This window comes from Leiobunum rupestre, chromosome 10 (assembly GCF_980474605.1).
Source record: "Leiobunum rupestre chromosome 10, qqLeiRupe1.1.hap1, whole genome shotgun sequence".
NCBI classification, from domain to species: Eukaryota; Metazoa; Arthropoda; class Arachnida; order Opiliones; family Sclerosomatidae; genus Leiobunum; species Leiobunum rupestre.
Window position 1 is genome coordinate 20,113,820 of NC_143393.1, and position 20,770 is coordinate 20,134,589.

General features: G+C 34.8%; 3 protein-coding genes across 7 annotated transcripts; all 3 read right to left on the reverse strand.

Annotated features, from left to right (window-relative positions):
* Positions 1 to 3,707: 3,707 nt before the first annotated feature.
* Positions 3,708 to 7,098, reverse strand: LOC149924984 (uncharacterized). Of its 3 annotated transcripts, none has more exons than XM_090160962.1 (5): positions 6,912 to 7,098; positions 6,525 to 6,742; positions 6,263 to 6,446; positions 6,067 to 6,192; positions 3,708 to 4,137 (listed from the first exon to the last, which is right to left on the reverse strand). In XM_090160962.1, the coding sequence occupies exons 1-5, from the start codon at positions 6,997 to 6,999 to the stop codon at positions 3,809 to 3,811; spliced, it is 945 nt and encodes a 314-aa protein (XP_090017088.1). In that variant the 5' UTR covers positions 7,000 to 7,098; the 3' UTR covers positions 3,708 to 3,808. The 3 variants fall into 3 exon arrangements, with proteins under 3 accessions (XP_090017088.1, XP_090017089.1, XP_090017090.1); XM_090160963.1 differs by having other exon boundaries at positions 6,829 to 7,017; XM_090160964.1 differs by having other exon boundaries at positions 6,825 to 7,017.
* A 421-nt stretch (positions 7,099 to 7,519) lies between these two features.
* Positions 7,520 to 15,083, reverse strand: LOC149924985 (uncharacterized). 3 transcript variants are annotated; one of them, XM_090160967.1, is made up of 5 exons: positions 14,694 to 15,083; positions 14,425 to 14,639; positions 14,075 to 14,258; positions 13,876 to 14,001; positions 7,520 to 7,605 (listed from the first exon to the last, which is right to left on the reverse strand). In XM_090160967.1, exons 1-5 carry the CDS (start codon positions 14,779 to 14,781, stop codon positions 7,595 to 7,597), a joined length of 624 nt encoding a protein of 207 aa, XP_090017093.1. In that variant the 5' UTR covers positions 14,782 to 15,083; the 3' UTR covers positions 7,520 to 7,594. The 3 variants fall into 3 exon arrangements, with proteins under 3 accessions (XP_090017093.1, XP_090017091.1, XP_090017092.1); XM_090160965.1 differs by lacking the exon at positions 7,520 to 7,605 and adding an exon at positions 10,017 to 10,589 and having other exon boundaries at positions 14,694 to 15,064; XM_090160966.1 differs by lacking the exon at positions 7,520 to 7,605 and adding an exon at positions 11,480 to 11,615.
* A 990-nt stretch (positions 15,084 to 16,073) lies between these two features.
* Positions 16,074 to 20,033, reverse strand: LOC149924986 (uncharacterized). Its single transcript, XM_090160309.1, has 5 exons — positions 19,889 to 20,033; positions 17,936 to 18,168; positions 17,690 to 17,867; positions 17,505 to 17,624; positions 16,074 to 17,437 (listed from the first exon to the last, which is right to left on the reverse strand). Exons 1-5 carry the CDS (start codon positions 19,974 to 19,976, stop codon positions 16,956 to 16,958), a joined length of 1,101 nt encoding a protein of 366 aa, XP_090016435.1. The 5' UTR covers positions 19,977 to 20,033; the 3' UTR covers positions 16,074 to 16,955.
* Between the last annotated feature and the right edge of the window lie 737 nt (positions 20,034 to 20,770).

Here is a 20,770-nt window from a genome sequence, read left to right on the forward strand (position 1 = left end):
TCTACTCATTATCGGACCCATAGAACATACCCCTGTGTTTTTACCTACTTACCTGTAACACTCTGTATAGACTGGAATTATTAGAGTTCTAATTCCTGCAGAAAATCATCAACCAAACTGTTCTAAGATCTCTAAAAAATCGAGCTTTTAGCCATAACGTGAAGAAGATGAGTTTTCTAAAGTTAAAAATTTCGCCTGAGTACAATTATCATTATCCAACGAAAAACTCCGCCAACATTTCTGGCGCTTGCGTTACAGACTATTGAATCAGCTTTCACAACTGCGTTTTCTAGTGAAGTGCAAAAGCTCCAAGGTCATCCCTAATTTCATACAAGTAAAAACGAACATCAAATGCTTCAGAACCAATAATTACATCATAGACACAAAACTAAAGATACTTCGAAGCATTATTCAACGAAAAAGAAGAGATATCGCAATTTTGGAAAGTCAAGTCTACAAACATCATCTAGAACTAAGCAACCAAAAAATAAACAATAGCATCCATAAGCCGAACTTGGATCATCTTTGGTATGACAACACTCTCTTTAACAACCTTCTGACAAAGAACGCACAGGAAATCGAGACTCTTGACAAAAAATTCTTACAATTAAAAAATCGTTATAATGGAAAAATAATAAAAAATATAACCCCACTCCCCGCCGAATATACCCAGATTCTTAAAAACCCAAAAATTGTCAATAAATCGTCCCACGTACTAACTGAAAACCAAGAAGCTGTCCTTAAATTAGGCCTTAACTTTGCAATTACCCCCAAGACACTTAAAAAAGAAGATTTTATAACTGAAATTGAAGCAGGAATCAACAAACTCAGTGATACTAACAAATCAAATCTAAGGAATATATGCAAAAATACTTTAAAAAATTTAAAAAAATTGAAACCTAATCTAACTAAAAGTGAACTTCTCGCCCTAGCTGAATTAAAAAACAACGACGAATTAGTCATAACTCGAGCTGATAAAGGAGGCTGTATTGTCTTATTGGACAAAAAAGACTATACTAAAGGCCTTATCGACTTACTGTCAGACACCAATACCTATAAAGAAATAAACAAAGACCCGACTAACACTTTCCATGAAAAAGTTAAAAAAACGGTGAAACAATGCCATACACTCACTAATGACGAAACTAAACGTCTAATTGTATCTCACTACTCCGCCCCAAGAATGTACATTCTCCCAAAAATTCACAAACCGTCCCTTAAATTCCGTCCAATAGTCGAAAACGTAAACTCATCAGCCCAACCAATCGCTAAACTGATTGTTAAAAACTAGGATACCTCTCCAAACAACATAAATACTCCATCAAACAACCCACCGAACTAATAAAAGCTTTGAACAAACTGGAAATATCCGAAAATGACGTTTTTGTGTCCTTTGACATCGTCGCCCTTTTTACCAGTGTCCCCGTTCCCGACGCGTTGGAAGTTCTCAGACAAAGACTTGTTGACAATCAATTCAACCCATTGGAAATCAATGACATCCTTAATCTAGTCGAACTATGTGTAAAAAAGCCGTTCTTTAAAGCAAACAGTAAAATATATATACAAATCTCAGGTCTCGCAATGGGCTCATCTTTAAGCAAATTGCTATGTGATATATATATTGATAAACTCGAAAGCATTGCTCTGTTAAACTCCCCCTTTATAATCGATTTTTGGAAACGATACGTCGATGACATATTAGCCCTATGGCGACATGGCATAAATAACATCAATAAATTTCTCCAATACCTAAACTCTCTTAACAAATCGATTCAATTTACCTCTGAACTGGAAGTTAATAATTCAATTCCATTCTTAGATATCTCAATTACTAAAGTCAACAACATTGTTAACACAAAAGTTTACCGGAAACCTTTTTCAGTTTGTATTCCCCCACATGAACGATCGTCCCACCCCTTAAATCAAAAACTGAGCTCCTTCTATTTTTTTATCGATCGTGCAGTTAAATTGTGTTCAAACGAAACTACTCTAACCCAAGAACTAAAATTCATCAAGGCCATCGCCACCGATAGAGGCTTTAATAGTGACATTTTAAACAGAGGCATAGACCGCATTGTACACAGAAATAAAATAGAATCTAATACTGCCTTTAAAAACAAGCCTAACATAAAAGAAATCGTTGTAATACCCTATATTAAAAACGTCTCCGATGTAATCGGCAACGTGTTCGGTAAAAATAATATAAAACCAGTGTACAAGCCCCTTAATAAATTAAAATCTCAATTAAAACCCATTAAAGACCCTATAAACAACCTTGAAAATTATGGGGTATATAAAATATCCTGTAACTGCAACCAAGTATACATTGGTCAAACCAAACGTAATCTGAAATTTAGAGTTAACGAACACAAACTGGCAGTCCGAAACCAAAAAACTACGACATCCGCACTAGCCGAGCACGTCACCGAAACGGGTCACGAAATTAACTTTCATGAAATAGACAATAAACAGACCATTACCTGAAACTTAACATTAGAGAATCGTTGGAAATCCAAAAAAGACGTAGAAATGGTAACATACTCAACCGTGACGACGGCCCGGGCCATTTCATTGCCCAGAATTGGCTAAAGAATATATTTTAACTTCATGTTTATTTACTTACATAATTACCCTTTGCGCTCAATTGTATTAAAAAACAAGCCGTGTGAAAGCTATATAAGACTCTGTAACGCGAGCAACAGCGTCTGACCTGACGAAGCCTCCGAACGGAGGCGAAACTAGTCGTCCGTTGTTAAATCTTTAATTTTTAACTTTTTTGAAATTTAAAGTTTAATAAAACTATTTTATTGTATAAGAAGTGGTTTTGCAATTTCTTAAACCTTCATTAACATTTGGATGTTAGAACAAAAAATAACAATATTTTCAAAATAATTATCGGTTTCTTGCGTCGATATCTGAGCTGTAAAATATGGTCTATCTAGGAGGATTTATATTAAAATATGGTTCGGAAAATGAAAAGTTATCAGTGTTAGCTTAGAAATGCTCCCAGTTACACTTTATAATCAATACGTTCTCAGAAATTGAAATATATTATGGGAAACTTTAACTAAAAATCATAAATGTGTAATTAATGAGAATCATCACGAATTAAAGGGGAACGGTCAAGCTTATATGGCCTTATTTCCGTATCAAAAGATTAACAAGACGTTCAATATACTAACACGTACCTTTTTTTGTCTTGAAAAACTAGTTTTTTTCCCAAAAAGTTGAAACGAAAAATAACGCCAGGTGTTTGGGTTTGAATTTTCGCCACCATCTTAGGGGGTGCCGCCAGCGCCCTTAACCCCGTATGAGCGATTTGCGAACTATCCTAACTTTTAAAATCGCGCAATTTAGGCTTAAGTCTCTCATAACTGGAACGCGCCGCGCGTGCAAAACATATTTTTCGCATCTTCAGCAGCGCGCACTTTTACGCTGTTTTTCTCTCTCGCCGACTTCTCGCCAGGTGTCGCGGCGTCCGCGCTTTTCGATTTGCCGAAATTTCTTTATTTTATTAAAAATTAACCACTCAATATTTTTGATGCGGTTTTCGCCATAAATTTTAGTTTTTAATGGGCTATAGGGCTATCTAACTGGTTAAAGCTTGACCGTTCCCCTTTAAGCTTGGAGCCGAAGAGTCCATCGCGGATTATATTATGACATTGACATATTCACCAGCGTAGTTCATTCATATTTATCAGAATATTTTTGTGATTCCGGTTTATTCTCATTCTAAACATTTTGATATTACAACATCACGAAATTACAATATTTACAATATAAATTATTGGTTTTTGTATAGTTGCCTCTAATACTGTTGTTGATTCTGAGGGTAAGCCGGACTGTTCATTGCAGGGTTCATCGGGGGTTGGGTTCTGTATGGTTCGGTACCGGTTTGGTAGGGAAATTGTGGAAAGTTGGGCTGGTTGGTATTGTAGAGATACGTTCCTGGCGGTACTGGATTGGGTGCGGGTACTTGAGAACCGGGGTAAATAGTACCCTGCGGTGGTATGAAGACGGTACTCTGGCCCAAGGTGGTCGGCCGCCGGTTTCTTCTTCGACAAAATACCACGCATCCGGCGACCAAAGCGACCAACAGCAACACACCTCCGATTGAAAACCCGATGATGAAGCCTTCTGTTTTGGTTCGAAAAATAGAATAAGGTGCTTTTAGTTATATCAAAAACTGCGGAAAAGTTTTATTCATTGAAACGAAGAAATATTGACCCTGGGTGCTGCTTTGCCCCTTGGAGCAGTTTTTGCTTTCCCCTAACACGCTAGTTATTGTAAGTTTTGCGGAAATATATCATGGCCATAAGAAAAGGAAAATGGGCTTCGCGTATAAGTTTCTCGGCCCAACTAATCTCTTACTCCATGGCCCGCAAACTTCGTTCTCATTGCAAAACTTGCAATGTACGGGTTTTCCAATGGGTAACGCGACAGGGTTCGTACAAAATTTCCGGAATAAAATTCCCTGACATTTCCAGGTTTTCCCTGACTAAATTGCCAAATTTCCCTGACCATTTTTGTAGAATAAATTTGAGGTAAAATCTTGAAAAATGTTAATTTTGTATTTTTAAGACATTTTTCAAAAATTTATTTTCCGGATTTATTTTTGGGGTCATTTTAAAATTCCCTTACTATTTCGGATCATTTTAAATTTCCCTGACTATTCCCTGACCATTGGGAAACATTTTCAAATTCCCTGACTTTTCCCTGACCTTTTGGAAACATTTTCAAATTCCCAAACTTTTCCAGGTTTTCCAGGTATTCCAAGTCGTGTACTAACCCGGCGCGACACTTCTAGTTATCAGAGGCGTAGTGAGGGGGGGGGGCATTAAAGCATTAAAGCGGATATTGGAAACTATAAATTTTTTTAATATATCAATTAAATTGTAATAGATTAATATTAATTTTGTTATTGATAATGATTAGGTTTCGTTTAAAAACAGGGAATTTTATGGCGGAAATTGGGGCCGGCGTAGGTGGGGGGGGGGGGGGGGCAAATTTTGGAGTTTGGCCCTGGGCGCCAAATAACCTCACTACGCCACTGCTAGTTATACATTCGAGGAAAGAGCTGCTACTGGAGAGGAAAATACAATATCTTTAGCGCGGGCCATTGGCTACTATGTGTGCCACGAATAGTTACCAGAGGCGCCCTTGTCAGAGCTGATTCGTACGACTCCTCTTACCAAGATTCTAGTTAATACTAATTTAAAAACTCGACTCAGTCTTTCTATTCAGAGATGGCGGCACTTTAAAAGGCACCAACCCAAAAGGCGAGAAGCTGGAGACCCCTCATTATTAGTTTTATTCTCCAAGGATATACTAGTAGAAGTTAACTTGTCGTATTAGAAATCAAGAAATAGAATAGAAACCGGAATCGAAATACAATTTGCATATACACCGATTACGGGAAGTACGCCGAGATAATAATTTATTTCAAACAATTTCGAAATATTTTTTCAATGTTTGTACTTTTTTAAATTTTTCTCCAACATTTTTCAAATTTCAGAGATTTTGGTTCATTTTCACCCATTTTGTTCGAATTAATCAAAAGTTGATAAATTTATATTTTTTGACGTCAATTTTTATCTATTTTTTCTATTTTCAAAATTTTTAAATTTGTTAATTTTTTTTCAGAATCCCATGTTATTTTCAATGGGAAAATTTCAATTTTTTGTTGTCAAAAACATTTTCCGTTGCCATGGCAAAAAAGTTGCCCATTGAATAAATTCCCTTTACAATTTTTCAAGTCACACGAAGGTCTACCAAGTTTGAACTAAATCGGTGGGTCTCCTTGTCATTGCGCCATTAAAAAGTAAGGCTCCGCGAAGTAGAAATTACGCTGAGCCAAATTTGTTTGAAAAATAATTATCCATCTCGAAGTAAACTTCACCCAATACGGTACTAGTATTGACTGAACTCGGCAATAATAAGTGGGATGCCAGAATTCTTGAACAGTATTGAATCTACTGAGAAGCAAAACCGGTCTACGGTTGGCTCTATGTTTTGATTTTATTATTTTTGGTGATATTTCAGCGGAATTTAATTTAGAAGACTTACTGGAACAAAATGTCGTGGTTTCGTCGTTATTGTTCCCGCAGTTGTCTCTGCCATTGCATCTCAAATCGTCTTTGATGCAGTAGTTATTTGAGCAGTAGAATTCGTCGTGTCTTTGATCGAATGATGCTAAAAAGTGTTCCATTTACACGTTAATTTATATTACGGTAAACTGAAATGTCATACAAAACACCGGTACCGAAACAACGTCTGGCTGCTGTGAGGGTGATTTCGAATCCTTCGAACCTTTCGAATCCTTTTAATTTCAGTTCGAATATTAGCGCCTTGTTGTAAGCTGGATCCGTGTGAAACGATGTGGGAATACTTCCACTGTATTCGCTGTTGTAAATTGTGTTATTGGAATATCCAGACGTGCTCGTTATCTATTACATTCGGGAATAATGAGATCTATTCTTTAGGGGTATTATCAGAAATACGTTAATTTCTAGTTTTATACTAACAATTAGGTGGTCTCTGTCACGGATTCGGAAATTTTGAACGGTACCGTATATGCGATATGTCTCCAAAATCGCGGTAGGAATATTTACGGTTAAGGCGTATTTTCCATCGAAAGGGAACCATGATTCCGAGGCTTTCAGTATGATGGAAGAGTCGAAGATGGAAGAGTAATACATATTTATGGTTTTCCCATCGTTGATTGGATATTTGTCCAAGTAATCTTTGAAGAAAATAGCTTTCTGTTATTCTCATCTGAACTAGAACAGACAAAGGCGAATGGGCACTTGACCAATTTCTCTAACCTACCGCCTTTGGCTCTGCTAGGTCAGATAGCGGGACTGGAGTTTATACAGGGTGTGGTTTCTGGATTCAGCTTGTTTAACACTTACAAGTTGTAGTTTCTCCAGAGCAGATATCCAAGTAGCCGGCAGTCAGGTAGAACAAGACTACCAAGTAGAGTAAGGTACGATTCCTCATGATACCTCTGGAATCGCCAGTAACTTATTACCAGAAAAGAATTGCAGCTACCTTCGCCTATCTTCGGGACTCTTTATCTCATTCGCTTAAGGGCGTTTTGTAAAATAGCGAGATAAGCACTTTTTACACACAATCCCGTAGAGCGATTTTTGTGTACTATTTTCACCTGATACGTTGCCGCCGCCGTTCGGGGCATAACTCTTCAACCTCTAGGGTTAAAATGGTGAGTTATACGTCAAAATACAGGGAATTACAGACCCTCATTTCGGTGTTAGGGGGCCAACAGGTTGGGCATTTGCAGATTTTAGTTTTTATGGCAATTTTCGCTTTAAAATCTACAAAGTTTATTTTTAAATAAGAAAACAAATAGTTAGTACAGATCAATTCTGAACTACGTTTTCAGTTTCATTAAGAAATTTTTTAAGTGAGATTTCTGGCCAAATTGTGGGACCCCACAACCCGCGTACGCACCATTGTGTTATTTGAATTTCGAACCAATTCAAGATTTAGAACACAAGCGACATCCGTCTCGAAATATTTGATCTTCGACCCTTGGAAACCTCTACGAACTGTGTCCCCCTGGTAATTAGGATTATTATTCCTGGCCTGTAAGGTAAGGAAGGATTAATGCTGGGTTCTACCTGATAATATTATGTGCAAAGAAGACAAAATTAAAATTGAAAATGCTTTATCAAAGTATGAAAATAATTGTTAAATAGTACTGTAAACTATTAATATTAAAGCTCTTGTTTTTAGGAAAAATATATTACGTATTTCTTTGGTAAATCGGTGCGGTAGAAAAGATTTTTTCTCGAAAACTAAAAATAATATGTTGGTATTTCGACATTTTCTAGTAACCCACGGACAGGGAATTTGAAGAAAAAAATATATATACAAAATTGAGTAACAAGTAAAAGTCAAAGGTCAAATAATTAAACCTCAATTTTTATAATTATGGGCTCAATTTAGAATGTTATAGAATTTTTTTATGAAAAGAATACTAAACTCTCTTTATAATAACTTTTTTTCCGGTTAAAATCGGACTATTATATCAAAAGATATGAAATTTTTACTTTAGAGGTCTAAGTAATTTTTTACCATTTTTGGCCAAATTTTGTATCAAAAATCTCCATAACCGTTTATCGTTCATTAATAGTAATTAGGATATCGGCTTTTTGGCCGAAAATTGCCCTTAAACAAAATTGTAGCGAAATCTAAGAAGTGGACACCTCTGGTGATTTGTCATGGAATTTATAATCAATCAACAGGGTGATAAATAAAGCGTGGTCATGGGTTTTTCTTCGAGTTAAAATAACCATTTGGTTGTTTATGCATAGTGGGTTAGTTATGTTAAACGACCGGGTGATTGAAATAATTGTTTTTACAGGCCCGTAGCCAGGACTTTTCAGTTGGGGGGCCCTGCAAATCAATTTCTTACCTAAGACCTATGATGCTATGACTACTTTAAAATGAGCTTAAACGTTCATACGGGTCACAATGGTATTTGGCATTGGAACACGTGGTTTAAATAGATATAAATTAAATTGACATAAAATGTAAATCTAAGTTGAATTTCCAATCCCCTTAGTTTGGTCTTTATTTATGTGTGTTTTTATCACAAATTTATCCATACTTGGACTTACAATGACGCACTACAAGGAAGGAATAAAGTCAAATAAGCGCAGTTAGTATACTTGGGTAAAACTGAATAAACGACGACACCGTACAATAGCATATAGACTACAGTACTACAGGAAATTAATCAATATTTGTACTTTATTACGTGCCATATTATTAATGTTTCTGCTGCAGCTAAAACTTTCAACTTCAAATGCTGGAAGTGATACTAATATAGTAAAGCAAGGTAACACGAATGAAATATCAAAATAATATAGTTTACACAGTTGGACTTAACTAAATGTAAAATGTGATATTTTGTATTGATTTTTTTTACTTACTTTGATATTTTTCTAGGGGCACAATGATATTTTTAAGGGAGCAAAGATGCTTTTTGAGCAGGCACTATGGGACACTCAGATTTTTGTGGGGGCATAAATTATTTTTTTACTATACAGGATAGTTGAGAAAACCGATATTTTCTGTAAAATTCGCTTGGTTTATTATAGTACGTTTATTAAGGTAATGTACAGGATTAATGAAAATTGATTCAAATTTAAATTTAATATTCAAAAACATATTTAATACATGGTGTGTACTCAAATGTCCGTGACATCTTGTTTCTACCCTTACCAGGTTTTCTGAGAGCCAAATGTTACTCGTTATTAGATCACTCTTATCACAGACAGTATAGATATATACTCTCTATGTTCTTATCCAGCCACCCGGCTTTGCAAGAACCAATATTCTTACTATACAATGCCATATTAGAAGAATGTGATTAACGTGGTGATATTATTAAACGTGGTGATATTATTAAATGTGGTGATATTATTAAACGTGGTGATATTATTAAACGTGGTGATATTATTAAACGTGGTGATATTATTAAATGAGTTGATATTATTAAACGTGGTGATATTATTATATTCGTAAATAAGAAATCTTCAAAGTAATATTTGGAATGTTACCATTATTACATTCACCCTTGAAATTGCTGTCGTTTTGAAACCTGTTGAGAGTTTCTATAGTGCCACGCAGAATTTTTCCAGGGTTAGTATAACCCTGGTTTATTCACATTCTAACATTTTGATATTACAACAAAAATATTTACAACATAAATTATCGTTTTCTTTGAGACAACTGACTTGATATCTAAACTATATCGAATTTGTATATTAAATATCTTTTGAAATCGTACATTTTTTTAAATGTTCCGAGTTGCACGTTCTAACCAAGGATCCTATATATGTTAGAAGGATATGAGGCGAGGGACGAAAAATGGCAGCGCCGTCGGTGGGTCATGCGCGATAGAGAATACGTCTTTAGATTCCGTCAAGGACAAAACATGGAGGAAGCACAGCCAAAATTTGTCCTTGAGGGAAGAGAAACAAGCTGCCGGCGTTTCGAAAACACGGGCTGGCCGGAGGGCTACCTATCCTTCTAACATATAGGATCCTTTTTCTAACCATGCGCTCTCGTTAATAAAAATAGGTTCTTAATAATAATTAATAATTTTAAATGTTTAAGCAGAACTATAACGCTTTAAAGTGTAATAACCATTTCAAATATATCTCAGAATGTTTTTTATATTGAACATTTACAATATTTGAAAATAAATGATCGGTTTAGCGGGATCATCCACTCTTAATACCGTTGTTGATTCTGAGGATAGGTCGAATTGGGAGATTGGTCCTTCACACCAGGGTACGGTGGTGGTGGGATCCCACTTTGGTCGGGAAATTGATGCCAGTTGGCTGGATTGGTATTGTAGACATACGTTCCCGGTGGTACTGGATTGGGTACGGGTACTTGTGAACCGGGATAAATGATACCCTGCGGTGGTATGATGACGGTACTCTGGGTCAGAGTTGTCGGGCGCCTATTTCTCCTTCGGCAAACTATCACGCATCCGGTGACCATGGCGACAAACAGAAAGACACCCCCGACAGAATAACCGATGATTGAGGCTTCTGTATATTCATGGAAAGTAAACAATGAATGACTTTCAAGTGATATCTACTAAGCTAGGAGCAACAAACACAACACCCCACACAAGGAGAACGCAACCCGTCAAAACACGTGGATTTTCTCGCGTACGTTTTTCATTGGCTAGACGCTTTAGCGCCTGCTGCCGTCGGAAGGGGAAAATTCGGAAATTGTCTTCCCTCCGCCCGTAAAACGTTCATCGTAAAGGCTCGTGACGCTCGTCCAATGAAATTCGTACACAACCCTTCGTTAGCGTGTTTAAAGGCTAGCTGCGTTCTCCTTGTGTTTGTTGCTCCTAGCTTCTTAGCTAGGATGCTCTTGGGGGTAGCTTAATATGATTTTATCGAGTATGGTCCATCCAGTTACGTTACTAGGCTCTAAAATTGGTTTATTCAAACCAAATGTAGCCTGGACTCCGTTACTCAGTGATCGGCACTTTCGTTAAAGAATCGCTCAGTTAGTGCTCACCAAATTTTGTACGTTAATCAGCGCATCTCTCTTTTCGCTCATTTTTTGAGAAACGATTCCGTTATTTTCATTATACCGCCTTGAAAAATTATTTTTACCTCTTAAATTCGCTAAAAATGACAAGCGCGTCCATTACGGTGGGTGATACTAAAAAGAATCGTAGAATCTTTAGAATCTCTAGAATCCCGTAACCCTAAAACTAAAAAGAATTTTGAATCTTAGAATCCTTAGAATACAGTATGTTTGCTACCAATATAGCTAAGAGAGTACTATTTGACAAAATATACAACTTCACATATCAAAGATAATAACTTTACACACGTCACTCGAAACGCTTAAAATAAGACCAATTATCTAATATTGTACATATTAGAATCTTTGTTTTTTTTAGATATAGAATCCTATACAATGACAAGATATTTTAATTGAACCAAAAAATCCTCCAGAATCCAGTATAAAAATTTATCACCCGCAAACTAATCTTGGTATTTTATTTAATTCTAAATCTTTTTCTTCTAGAATCCACTATAATAACAAAGTATCTGTAAAGGAAAGATGATATTTTATATTAATATAAATAATTTGCATCTAGAATCCACTACAATAACCTATTCCCGGTACAGTAAACTTAATATTTTATTTAATTCTTAATAATTTTCATCTAGAATCTACTGTAATAACCTATTATATGTACTGTAAACATGCAGTTTTATTTAATTCTAAATAATTTGCATCTAGAATCCACTGTAATAACCTATTATATGTACCGTAAACATGACATTTTATTTAATTCTAAATAATTTGCATCTAGAATCCACTATAATAACATAATATCTGTAAAGTAAAGATGATATTTTATTTTATTCTAAATAATTTTCATCTAGAATCTACTGTAATAACCTATTATATGTGCAGTTAACATGACATTTTATTTAATTCTAAATAATTTGCATCTAGAATCCACTACAATAACCTATTTCCTGTACAGTAAACTTAATATTTGATTTAATTCTTAATAATTTGCATCTAGAATCCACTATAATAACCTACTATATGTACAGTAAACATGAAGTTTTATTTAATTAGGTTATTTACTTTGTTTCTGAGTCGTTGATATTGATTTTTAAAAACAGCATTCTTCCGGCTCTTTCTTAGGTACGCATTTTTCAGATGCATATTATGATTTATATCTGGCGTTAGCGAGCTTGGTGTGTTGTTTGATATCCTTTTTGAAATAAATGGAGCTTGATGATTCAAGTTACTATTAATTACAGAATAAAGTAATTCTACTGTAACTGATTCCAACAAAAAAACTTTAAATATCAAAAACATATTGACATGGCGTTATTTGTAGAGAAAATTATTTAGAATAAAATAAAATATCATCTTTACTTTACAGATGTTATGTTATTTTAGTGGATTCTAGAAGAAAAAGATTTATAATTAAATAAAATATTAAGTTTACTGAATAGATAAAAGGTTATTATAGTGGATTCTAGATGAAAATTATTTAGAATAAAATAAAATGTCATGTTTACTGTACATATAATAGGTTATTACAGTGGATTCTAGATGCAAATTATTTAGAATTAAATAAAATGTCATGTTTACTATACATACAGTAGGTTATTACAGTGGATTCTAGATGCAAATTATTTAGAATAAAATAAAATATCATCTTTACTTTACAGATAGTTTGCTATTATAGTGGATTCTAGATGCAAATTATTTAGAATTAAATAAAACTTCATGTTTACTGTACCTATAGTAGGTTATTACAGTGGATTCCAGATGCAAATTATTTAGAATTAAATAAAATATCCTGTTTACTGTACATATAATAGGTTATTACAGTGGATTCTAGATGAAAATTATTTAGAATAAAATAAAATATCATCTTTACTTTACAGATACTTTGTTATTATAGTGGATTTTAGATAAAAATTATTTAGAATTAAATAAAATATCAAGTTTACTCTACAGGGAATTGGGTTTTACAGAGGATTCTAGAAGAAAAACATTTAGAATTAAATAAAATATCAAGATTAGTTTGCGGGTGATAAATTTTTATACTGGATTCTGGAGGATTTTTTGGTTTTATTAAAATATCTTGTTCATTGTATAGAATTCTTTATAAAAAAAACAAAGATTGAAATATGTACAATTTTAGATAATTGGTTTTATTTTAAGCGTTTCGAGTGACGTGTGTAAAGTTATTATCTTTGATATGTGAAGTTGTATATTTTGTCAAATAGTACTCTCTTACCTATGTTAGTAGCAAACATACTGTATTCTAAGGATTCTCAGATTCTAAAATTCTTTTTAGTTTTAGGGTTACGGGATTCTAGAGATTCTAAAGATTCTAAGATTCTTTTTAGTATCACCCCATTACGGGAGTCTAATTTGACACCTCCACTGACTTTTTACAGAGTAGAATCATTGCGTACGTGCAATCAATGAGGTAGAATAAATAGAGATCCAAACAAATCTGGGATTCGTGGCACACGTTTTATTTGAGTAGGAGAATTAGGCTTAAGTTTCAACTTTATCCAATCGTATTGGCGCCATCTGTTTCTATAAGCAGACACTTTTTCAACATATATTAAGGTTTAGTTTTCCAATAACGCGATAGATGGCGCCAGCACGATTTGATTAAATTCATTTACTAGGCCTAACTCTCCAACTCAACAAATACTGTCCCGCGAAACGGTAAGTCATGGAAGGCAGGATTTGGATCTCTATTTATTCTACCTCATTGCGTGCAATGACTCTATTCTCGAAAAAGTATCGTAAAAGACTTACTAGAACACAATCCTCGTTTTTCGTCGTGGTTGTTTCCACAGTTGTTTCGGCCATTGCATCTCCACTTGTCTTTGATGCAGTAGTTATTTAAACAGTAGAATTCGTCATACCTACTATCCCATGATCCTAAAAAGTGTTCCACTCGCGAGTTAATTCAAATGACAGAAAACTCCAATTATGTCAAACTAAAATATTTTACCTAAACAACTTCTGGCTGCTGTGAGGGTGATTTCGAATCCTTCGAACTTTCCGCGTCCTTTTAAATTCAGTTCGAATATTAGAGCCTTGTTGTAACTTGAATCCGAGTAAAATGATTTAGGAATACTCGTGAAGTATTTGCTGTCGTAGATTGTCTTGTTGAAACAGCCACTCGTGCTGGTAATCTTTGAAACAGAATCAATATATTATGAAATTCAGAAATGAGTTTCATGAGTGTTGCCCATCTTTAGATGATCAAATAATTAGTAAGAAACGATGTAATTGTAGTTTAAAAATTAAGATTTATAACTATAATACTCGTCGGATGAGGATGCCGGTTTCTGTACTTACAAGAAGATGGTCATTGTCTCTGAGACGGGACTTTTGGACAGTACCTTGTATTCGGTATGTTTCGAATACTTGGCTAGGTATCTCTACTTTCAAAGAATATTGCGCATCAAAGGGATAATTTTTTTTCGCAGTTGCTTTCAGTATGATGGAAGAATCGTAATCGTAGCCTAGACTTATGGTTTTCCTGTCCCGGATTGGATAATTGTCCAAGTAATCTGAAAAATAATTCTTTCGTTTTCTCATTATCCATCAATTTACTCTATACTTACAGGTTGTAGTTTCTGCCAAGCAGGTGTCCAAGTAGTGAGCTGCTAGAAAAAACAAGGCTACCTGGTAGAGTAATGGGCGGTTCCGCATGATGACGTACCCTTCGTGAGAGCTAATTGCAAAGAATCACTTTTGTATCACTTCGGGACGTGGGTCTCCAATATTACATTTATCTCAATTGTTCATGCTTTTGTTAAATTTCGTGAGATAACTGCCATGATTTATTTGTATTCTTATCTGATTTTCTAATAGATTAGCTTTATCGGAGTGGCTGACCATTTACGTATTTTGATGTACACTCTACTTCGCAATTACAAATAATTTGTTTTAATCAAAATACTACATATTACCACGCAATCAGATAAAAATTTAAATGTACAATTGTATAAATTGTAGGTTAAAATAAAACTTCGTTATATTTGCATATATTTAAAACTTTTATTAAGGCTTAAGCCTTAGTCTGGCCATCTTCAGAGACAATGAACGTCGTGAAATTTTGAACAAACAAAGCAACCGTACAACGGTCAAAAACAGAGGCCAAACTGCTAGGAATGTGCGAATTCACTTGTTGTAACATTCAATTCGCACATTCCTAGCAGTTTGGCCTCTGTTTTTGACCGTTGTACGGTTGCTTTGTTTGTTCAAAATTTCACGACGTTCATTGTCTCTGAAGATGGCCAGCTAAGCTAGCAGAAACTAGTCAGACTAAAGCTTAAGCCTTAATAAAAGTTTTAAATATATGCAAATATAACGAAGTTTTTATTTTAACCTACAATTTAACAACGCATATAGCACTGCTAACTTAACTATTAATTAATGGTACAATTGTATCTTACATTATGTACACTAGTGCTTCCAATCATTTATATTTATCGCCCAAAATTATGAGCCTCCGAGGGTCAAACGGGTATCACGATCTAGTGAGATTTAATGGGTCACAAGAGTCCATAGGTGAAAATAAGTACAGAGTGCTTAGGATTATTGTCTTCGAATTACTAGATTTATGAGATAATGTGATCTTATATTAATTTCGTGAATTGTTAATTGCTAATAAATTTCTACTTTCAGAATTATGTCCAAGTTGTTGTAGTATTTTTAGGTAGTTTTATTACCATCACTCATTATAGATGGCGATAGTGCTGTTGAGGTTTTACATAGATTATCAGTGTTTAGATTAATACACAGATTAGCAGTGTTTAGATTAATCTGCAAATTAACGGTGTTTAGATTAATATGCAGATTAACGGTGTTTGGCTTAATATGCAAATTAGCAGTGTTTAGATTAATATGCAGATTAACGGTGTTTAGATTAATGTACAGATTAGTAATGTTTAGATAATGTGAAACTTTGAGTAGCCTGCATACATTTGAGGTCAATTAGATGTAGTTTAATTTTGATTCATTCAAATAAGCACAATTCTACTCCATAACTGTGATATATTAGGCAGTATTGTGCTAATTTGTTTTCAAATAATAACTAACGAATTATTTTATTATTTTGAATACCAAAATAATAATTCCCTTGACTAAAACAACAATCTGTGTTAAACATTTTGGTAGTAATATACTTATGGAAAATTGCAGGTGGATCTAACTACAGAGTGAGTTGAAAGAGGGGTGGAAACTACTAAAGTTTGAAATTTTAAGAATTCTGTGGTGGTTTAAGAATTCCTAATAGTTCGTATCAAGTGTTTTCGCTAGAACTGACATTAAAAAATGTTCTGAAGTACTTCAAAGCTACTACAAGATTAAATAGAGTCTGCAAGACCACACCTGAAGGCTTGTCAAAACCGACAGTCGAGGGTAAGGATAAACAGAAATTCTATTCTGAAAGTTTGTTTGTTTCGCATGAAGGCATATATTGCGATTTTAGTTTTATTAAAAATAGGTCTCTTGTACTTCGTTATTAGACCCATTGGTGTTTTCACCCCCTACTTTATAACTAAAAGATACTTTTATATATAGCAGTTAGTATTTACAATTTAGCGGTTTATTTTTTTGGTTTTACCCATTGGAATACACGTTTTTGTTCAACATGAAACTGACTGCATAAATTCATGATAGTCTTAATTACAATCTTTACATCCTTGATTATGTTCCTTGGCTGGCTTGTCTTTGAGGATAATGTACACTTCATCGCACTCATTAAGTACGGACGTACTTTGGTGCTGATGTTTAAAAATAAATATTTTACTCGTCTATTTACATAAGTGGTTTAAATTTTGAGTATTTTCCTTAAAATTAGTAACAAATCGTTTGTGTTCCTATTTAGTCGAAAACTCCGGCGGTACTTGGGGGAAGTTAGGAACGTTATTTTGTCCAGTTGCATAGGGTGGGGCGTAAGGAACGTTATTTTGTCCAGTTGCATAGGGTGGTGCGTAAGGAACGTTATTTGATCCGGTTGGATAAGGAGGGGCGTAAGGTGGCGGTAAGTCATCGGCTTCCGGAGCGGATTGGTAAGGTACTGATTCCGCCTGGTAAGGATTATGGTAAGCATTAGACGCTGGCGTCGTTTGATAACCGAGATTGTTCGCTGAAATGGTTTGGTAACTAGGGTTGATGGCTGGGGCCACTGCTTGGACAGGATACAGACTTCCGGAGTTGACGTTTCTCGTGGGAGATATGAGAACTCTTCCGGGGATAGTGTTGCGTCGGGCCCGTTTTTTGCAAGCGCAAAAGATGCACGCCGACAGTATGAAGATAAATATGATCGTGCCAGCTATACTGAATCCAACCACCATTCCCCCTGTTTTGAAAAGTAATGGTTTTAAGTTCAATATTGAAAGAAAAAGGTTCTTTGAAATTTCCTTTACTGTGGCAAATTACGGATCTTTCATCGCTGTCATCGCCGCAGTTATCTCTGTCGTTACACGTTAAATCTTCGTTGATGCAGTAGAAATTTGAGCAACCAAATTCGTCGTATTTAGTAAGTCCTATAATTTAATTGCATGTTTTAATATATTGAAAAAACGTGGAAACGTAATTTTTACAATTATACCTAGACAATTTCTGGCTACCGTCAAGGTTATGTCGAATTTCACCTTCTTAGTGGTGGTCCTTTTGAACTCGAAGATGATACTTCTGTCTAAAATGGATTGGTCAATCTTGAAGTCTCGTAGTTTTTCGCAGCCTTTGAAGATCGTTGAGTTTAAATTATATCCCCACGTTTTGTTAATCTGCGTATTGAGTTAATTACTTTTAATATCTGTGGAAGAGTGAGTTTTTCTTGACGGAAAATTCTTACCGTCAGCTCGTCCGGACAGTCTCTCTTCGCTTTCATATCGAAGTTCTCTATCGTGGCTTGGATTCGGTAGTCATCGAAGATCTCTTTGTCAGGGGGTATGACGGTGAATTTAAAAAATCCTTGGTTGGGGTAGGACGATCGCGATGCCTTCAGAATGAGCCAGGAATTGCCGTAGGAAGGGTTGCCCAGTTTTACGCTGTGGTTTAGCTTATATTTGTATTCGTCCAAGTAAACTGGAAAAATTGTCGCTTTAAACGTCTAATTTACACATCATAATCACACTTGATTTTATTCTCGAATTACATTTCTGTTGGCTTAACATGGACCTTACATTTTAGACGTGCTATTTACTCGAGCTTGTTACCAAAAATAAACTATTTTTTTGAGTTTTCGGTCCAATAAAAAAACATTATCTCATATTCCGCTCAAAATTGTCCCTCTTTTACAACGTAAAATTATCTCAAATTCCGCTCAAAATTGTCCCTCTTTTACAACGTCGATTTTTAAAATATGTTCTTTATTGTATTCTTTTTTTAACTATATTATTTTGTTATATTGGTTATTTGTCTTTCTGCACATAAGCCATCCTTTGGCTTCACAGTTGTTGTTTAATAAATAAATAAATAAATAAATAAATAAATGAAAATAAATAACAGCATCAGAGCTACTTATTACTAAAGAACAGTACTGCCAATCCAGAATGCCAAATAATAGATATCAACGAGTTTATACGTAAATTATTTAGTCGATCATAACCCCTGTAACACAAAGAGTCGATTTAGGGTTGGGCTTTGGTCGAAAAGTCCCTTATGGGTCTTGGTCCAAATACCGACTTTAAAAGTCCTAAACGTTTTTGAGATAATTCCGCGTAAGTACGTTTTTGGTCGACTTTAATGTTGGTATGCCGACCCAGTGGCCGACCTTTCATTTCGGCCCACTTGTAGACTCAATAAGTCTTATCATTGGAACTATTTAGAGTCTGAACGCCGACCTTAAATGGTAATAGATGTCGTGACTTGAAAAAGACATGACACATTTATAGCCCGACCAACGGCCGACATTTTATTGGCCAATTAATCACGCAAAACTGTGAAACTTTGCGATTTAATAAAACAAATTGAATTATAATAATAATAATAATAATAATAATAATAATAATCAGCTAGGCTAATACCCAAGGCACCACCTTAGACCTAAGTCATCCAGTGACTTTTAAAGCCATTAATTCAGGTGGCTGGGTTACAATGCGTAGGAGGGTGGTGACAAGCCCTTCATGCCACGCGAGCCAACAGCTCCCTCCCTAATAACTTCTTTTCTGAACTCTATTTTTTCGAAAAGGTTCATATATTCAATCTGAAAATGTTTGTTTTTTTAATATGTTAGAGTGAGATATTATTAATGAAGAAACCCTAGATTCCAGAGCATTCAGATTGACGGAAAGAAATTCATAGTTTTACTTCCGTTCATGGGACTACACCAACTATATATATATAGCTAATTTATAAAGCTATATTACCTTACGTGGTAAAATTTTCAGTCAGTTAAAATATCAAAAAGGAAGTTAAGGGTCAAACATTCAAGGTAGATCACGAGTTTACCCTAGGACATTTCGACTCTAAAAAGTCAAATTGGCCGACTGTCGGCCGTCCTTTCCGTTTGAGGGTATTTTCGACGTCGGGCCGACCCGTTTGTGCTACATCACGTCAGAACGCATCTGAAAGCAAAATATGACATTTGACCGGTAAAGGGATTATGATTAATTTCCCCTTTTATGCCGGTATTAATATACTCGTGAACCTGATAATTGACACTGGTCATGTAATATTATTATTAAATAAATGTTATTGGGTTTGGGACATTTTATCGAAATTGTTCAAAATTTGAGGTGGTCAATAGGACTTGTATAAAAATAACCTTAGAGACAAAACCGTTCTATGTAAGTTAATTACTTACCTATAGTAACGTCTTCCCCGTATGTTATCCCAATTAAAACGGATAATAAAATTAGATTCGCGCTATAAAATAAAGTATTATTCGCCATTTTACTCGTTGAAAGAACGCGTCTGATTTGTGAATATTTCCACGCGCTAGCTTAGAATGAGACAGCTTATAATTGATACGGTGTCTTCCCCCCAACTTCATCACGTGATGTGATGCAATTACTTTTATCTGACGTTGTGAAATACAGCTGCGATATGTTTAATGCGCTCTTTGTAGGTGTATAGTTTCTATCGCCTCTTTCCTATAATATGTTTACTTCACTCGAAAGTTCCCGATGACGCGTTGCAAAATGTAAGCGGATATGCGGAAAACCCTGACATAACTTGGAACTTCCAAAGTTTCCTCGAACGGAAGTTTATGGAGCTTTCCCTAAGTTTAATTCTACAGTTTTTATTTTAAAATGGGGCTTACTGCCGTGTATCTTTCATAGAACCGTGAGAATATGCCCACATAAAATTTTTAATTTCGTAATAGAACTAACTAGTGGCGTAACACGAAGCCAGAAATCGAAATAACTATTTCTGGGTATCATAAAATTTGAGAAATCCGTGTAAATATAAAAAATCTCGGGAAATCCACTAGAAATATTATAAAACGTGAGAAATCCGTATAAATATTAGAAATCCCGGGAAATACACTAGAAATATTAAAAATTTGAGAAATCCATATAAATATTAGAAATCTCGGGAAATACACTAGAAATATTAAAAATTTGAGAAATACGTATAAATATTAGAAATCTCGGGAAATCCACAAAAATATTATATAATTTGAGAAATCCGTATAAATATAAAAAATCTCGGGAAATACCCTAAAAATATTATAACATTTGAG

Bases quoted from the DNA above. Each gene is read 5' to 3' on its own strand.
- LOC149924985 (XM_090160965.1), bottom strand. From the start codon at position 14,781: ATGCGGAACCGCCCATTACTCTACCAGGTAGCCTTGTTTTTTCTAGCA. The intron at 14,640-14,693 runs GTAAGTATAGAG...ATTATTTTTCAG, and splicing joins CTTGGCAGAAACTACAACCT to ATTACTTGGACAATTATCCA. The intron at 10,590-13,875 runs GTAAGTCTTTTA...ATGAATATACAG, and splicing joins AAAACGAGGATTGTGTTCTA to AAGCCTCAATCATCGGTTAT.
- LOC149924986 (XM_090160309.1), bottom strand. From the start codon at position 19,976: ATGGCGAATAATACTTTATTTTATAGCGCGAATCTAATTTTATTATCC. The intron at 18,169-19,888 runs GTAAGTAATTAA...CAATTTTTCCAG, and splicing joins CGGGGAAGACGTTACTATAG to TTTACTTGGACGAATACAAA. The intron at 17,625-17,689 runs GTATAATTGTAA...ATTAAATTATAG, and splicing joins GGTAGCCAGAAATTGTCTAG to GACTTACTAAATACGACGAA.
- LOC149924984 (XM_090160962.1), bottom strand. From the start codon at position 6,999: ATGAGGAATCGTACCTTACTCTACTTGGTAGTCTTGTTCTACCTGACT. The intron at 6,193-6,262 runs GTACCGGTGTTT...AACACTTTTTAG, and splicing joins AGCAGCCAGACGTTGTTTCG to CATCATTCGATCAAAGACAC. The intron at 4,138-6,066 runs GTAAGTCTTCTA...GAACCAAAACAG, and splicing joins AACCACGACATTTTGTTCCA to AAGGCTTCATCATCGGGTTT.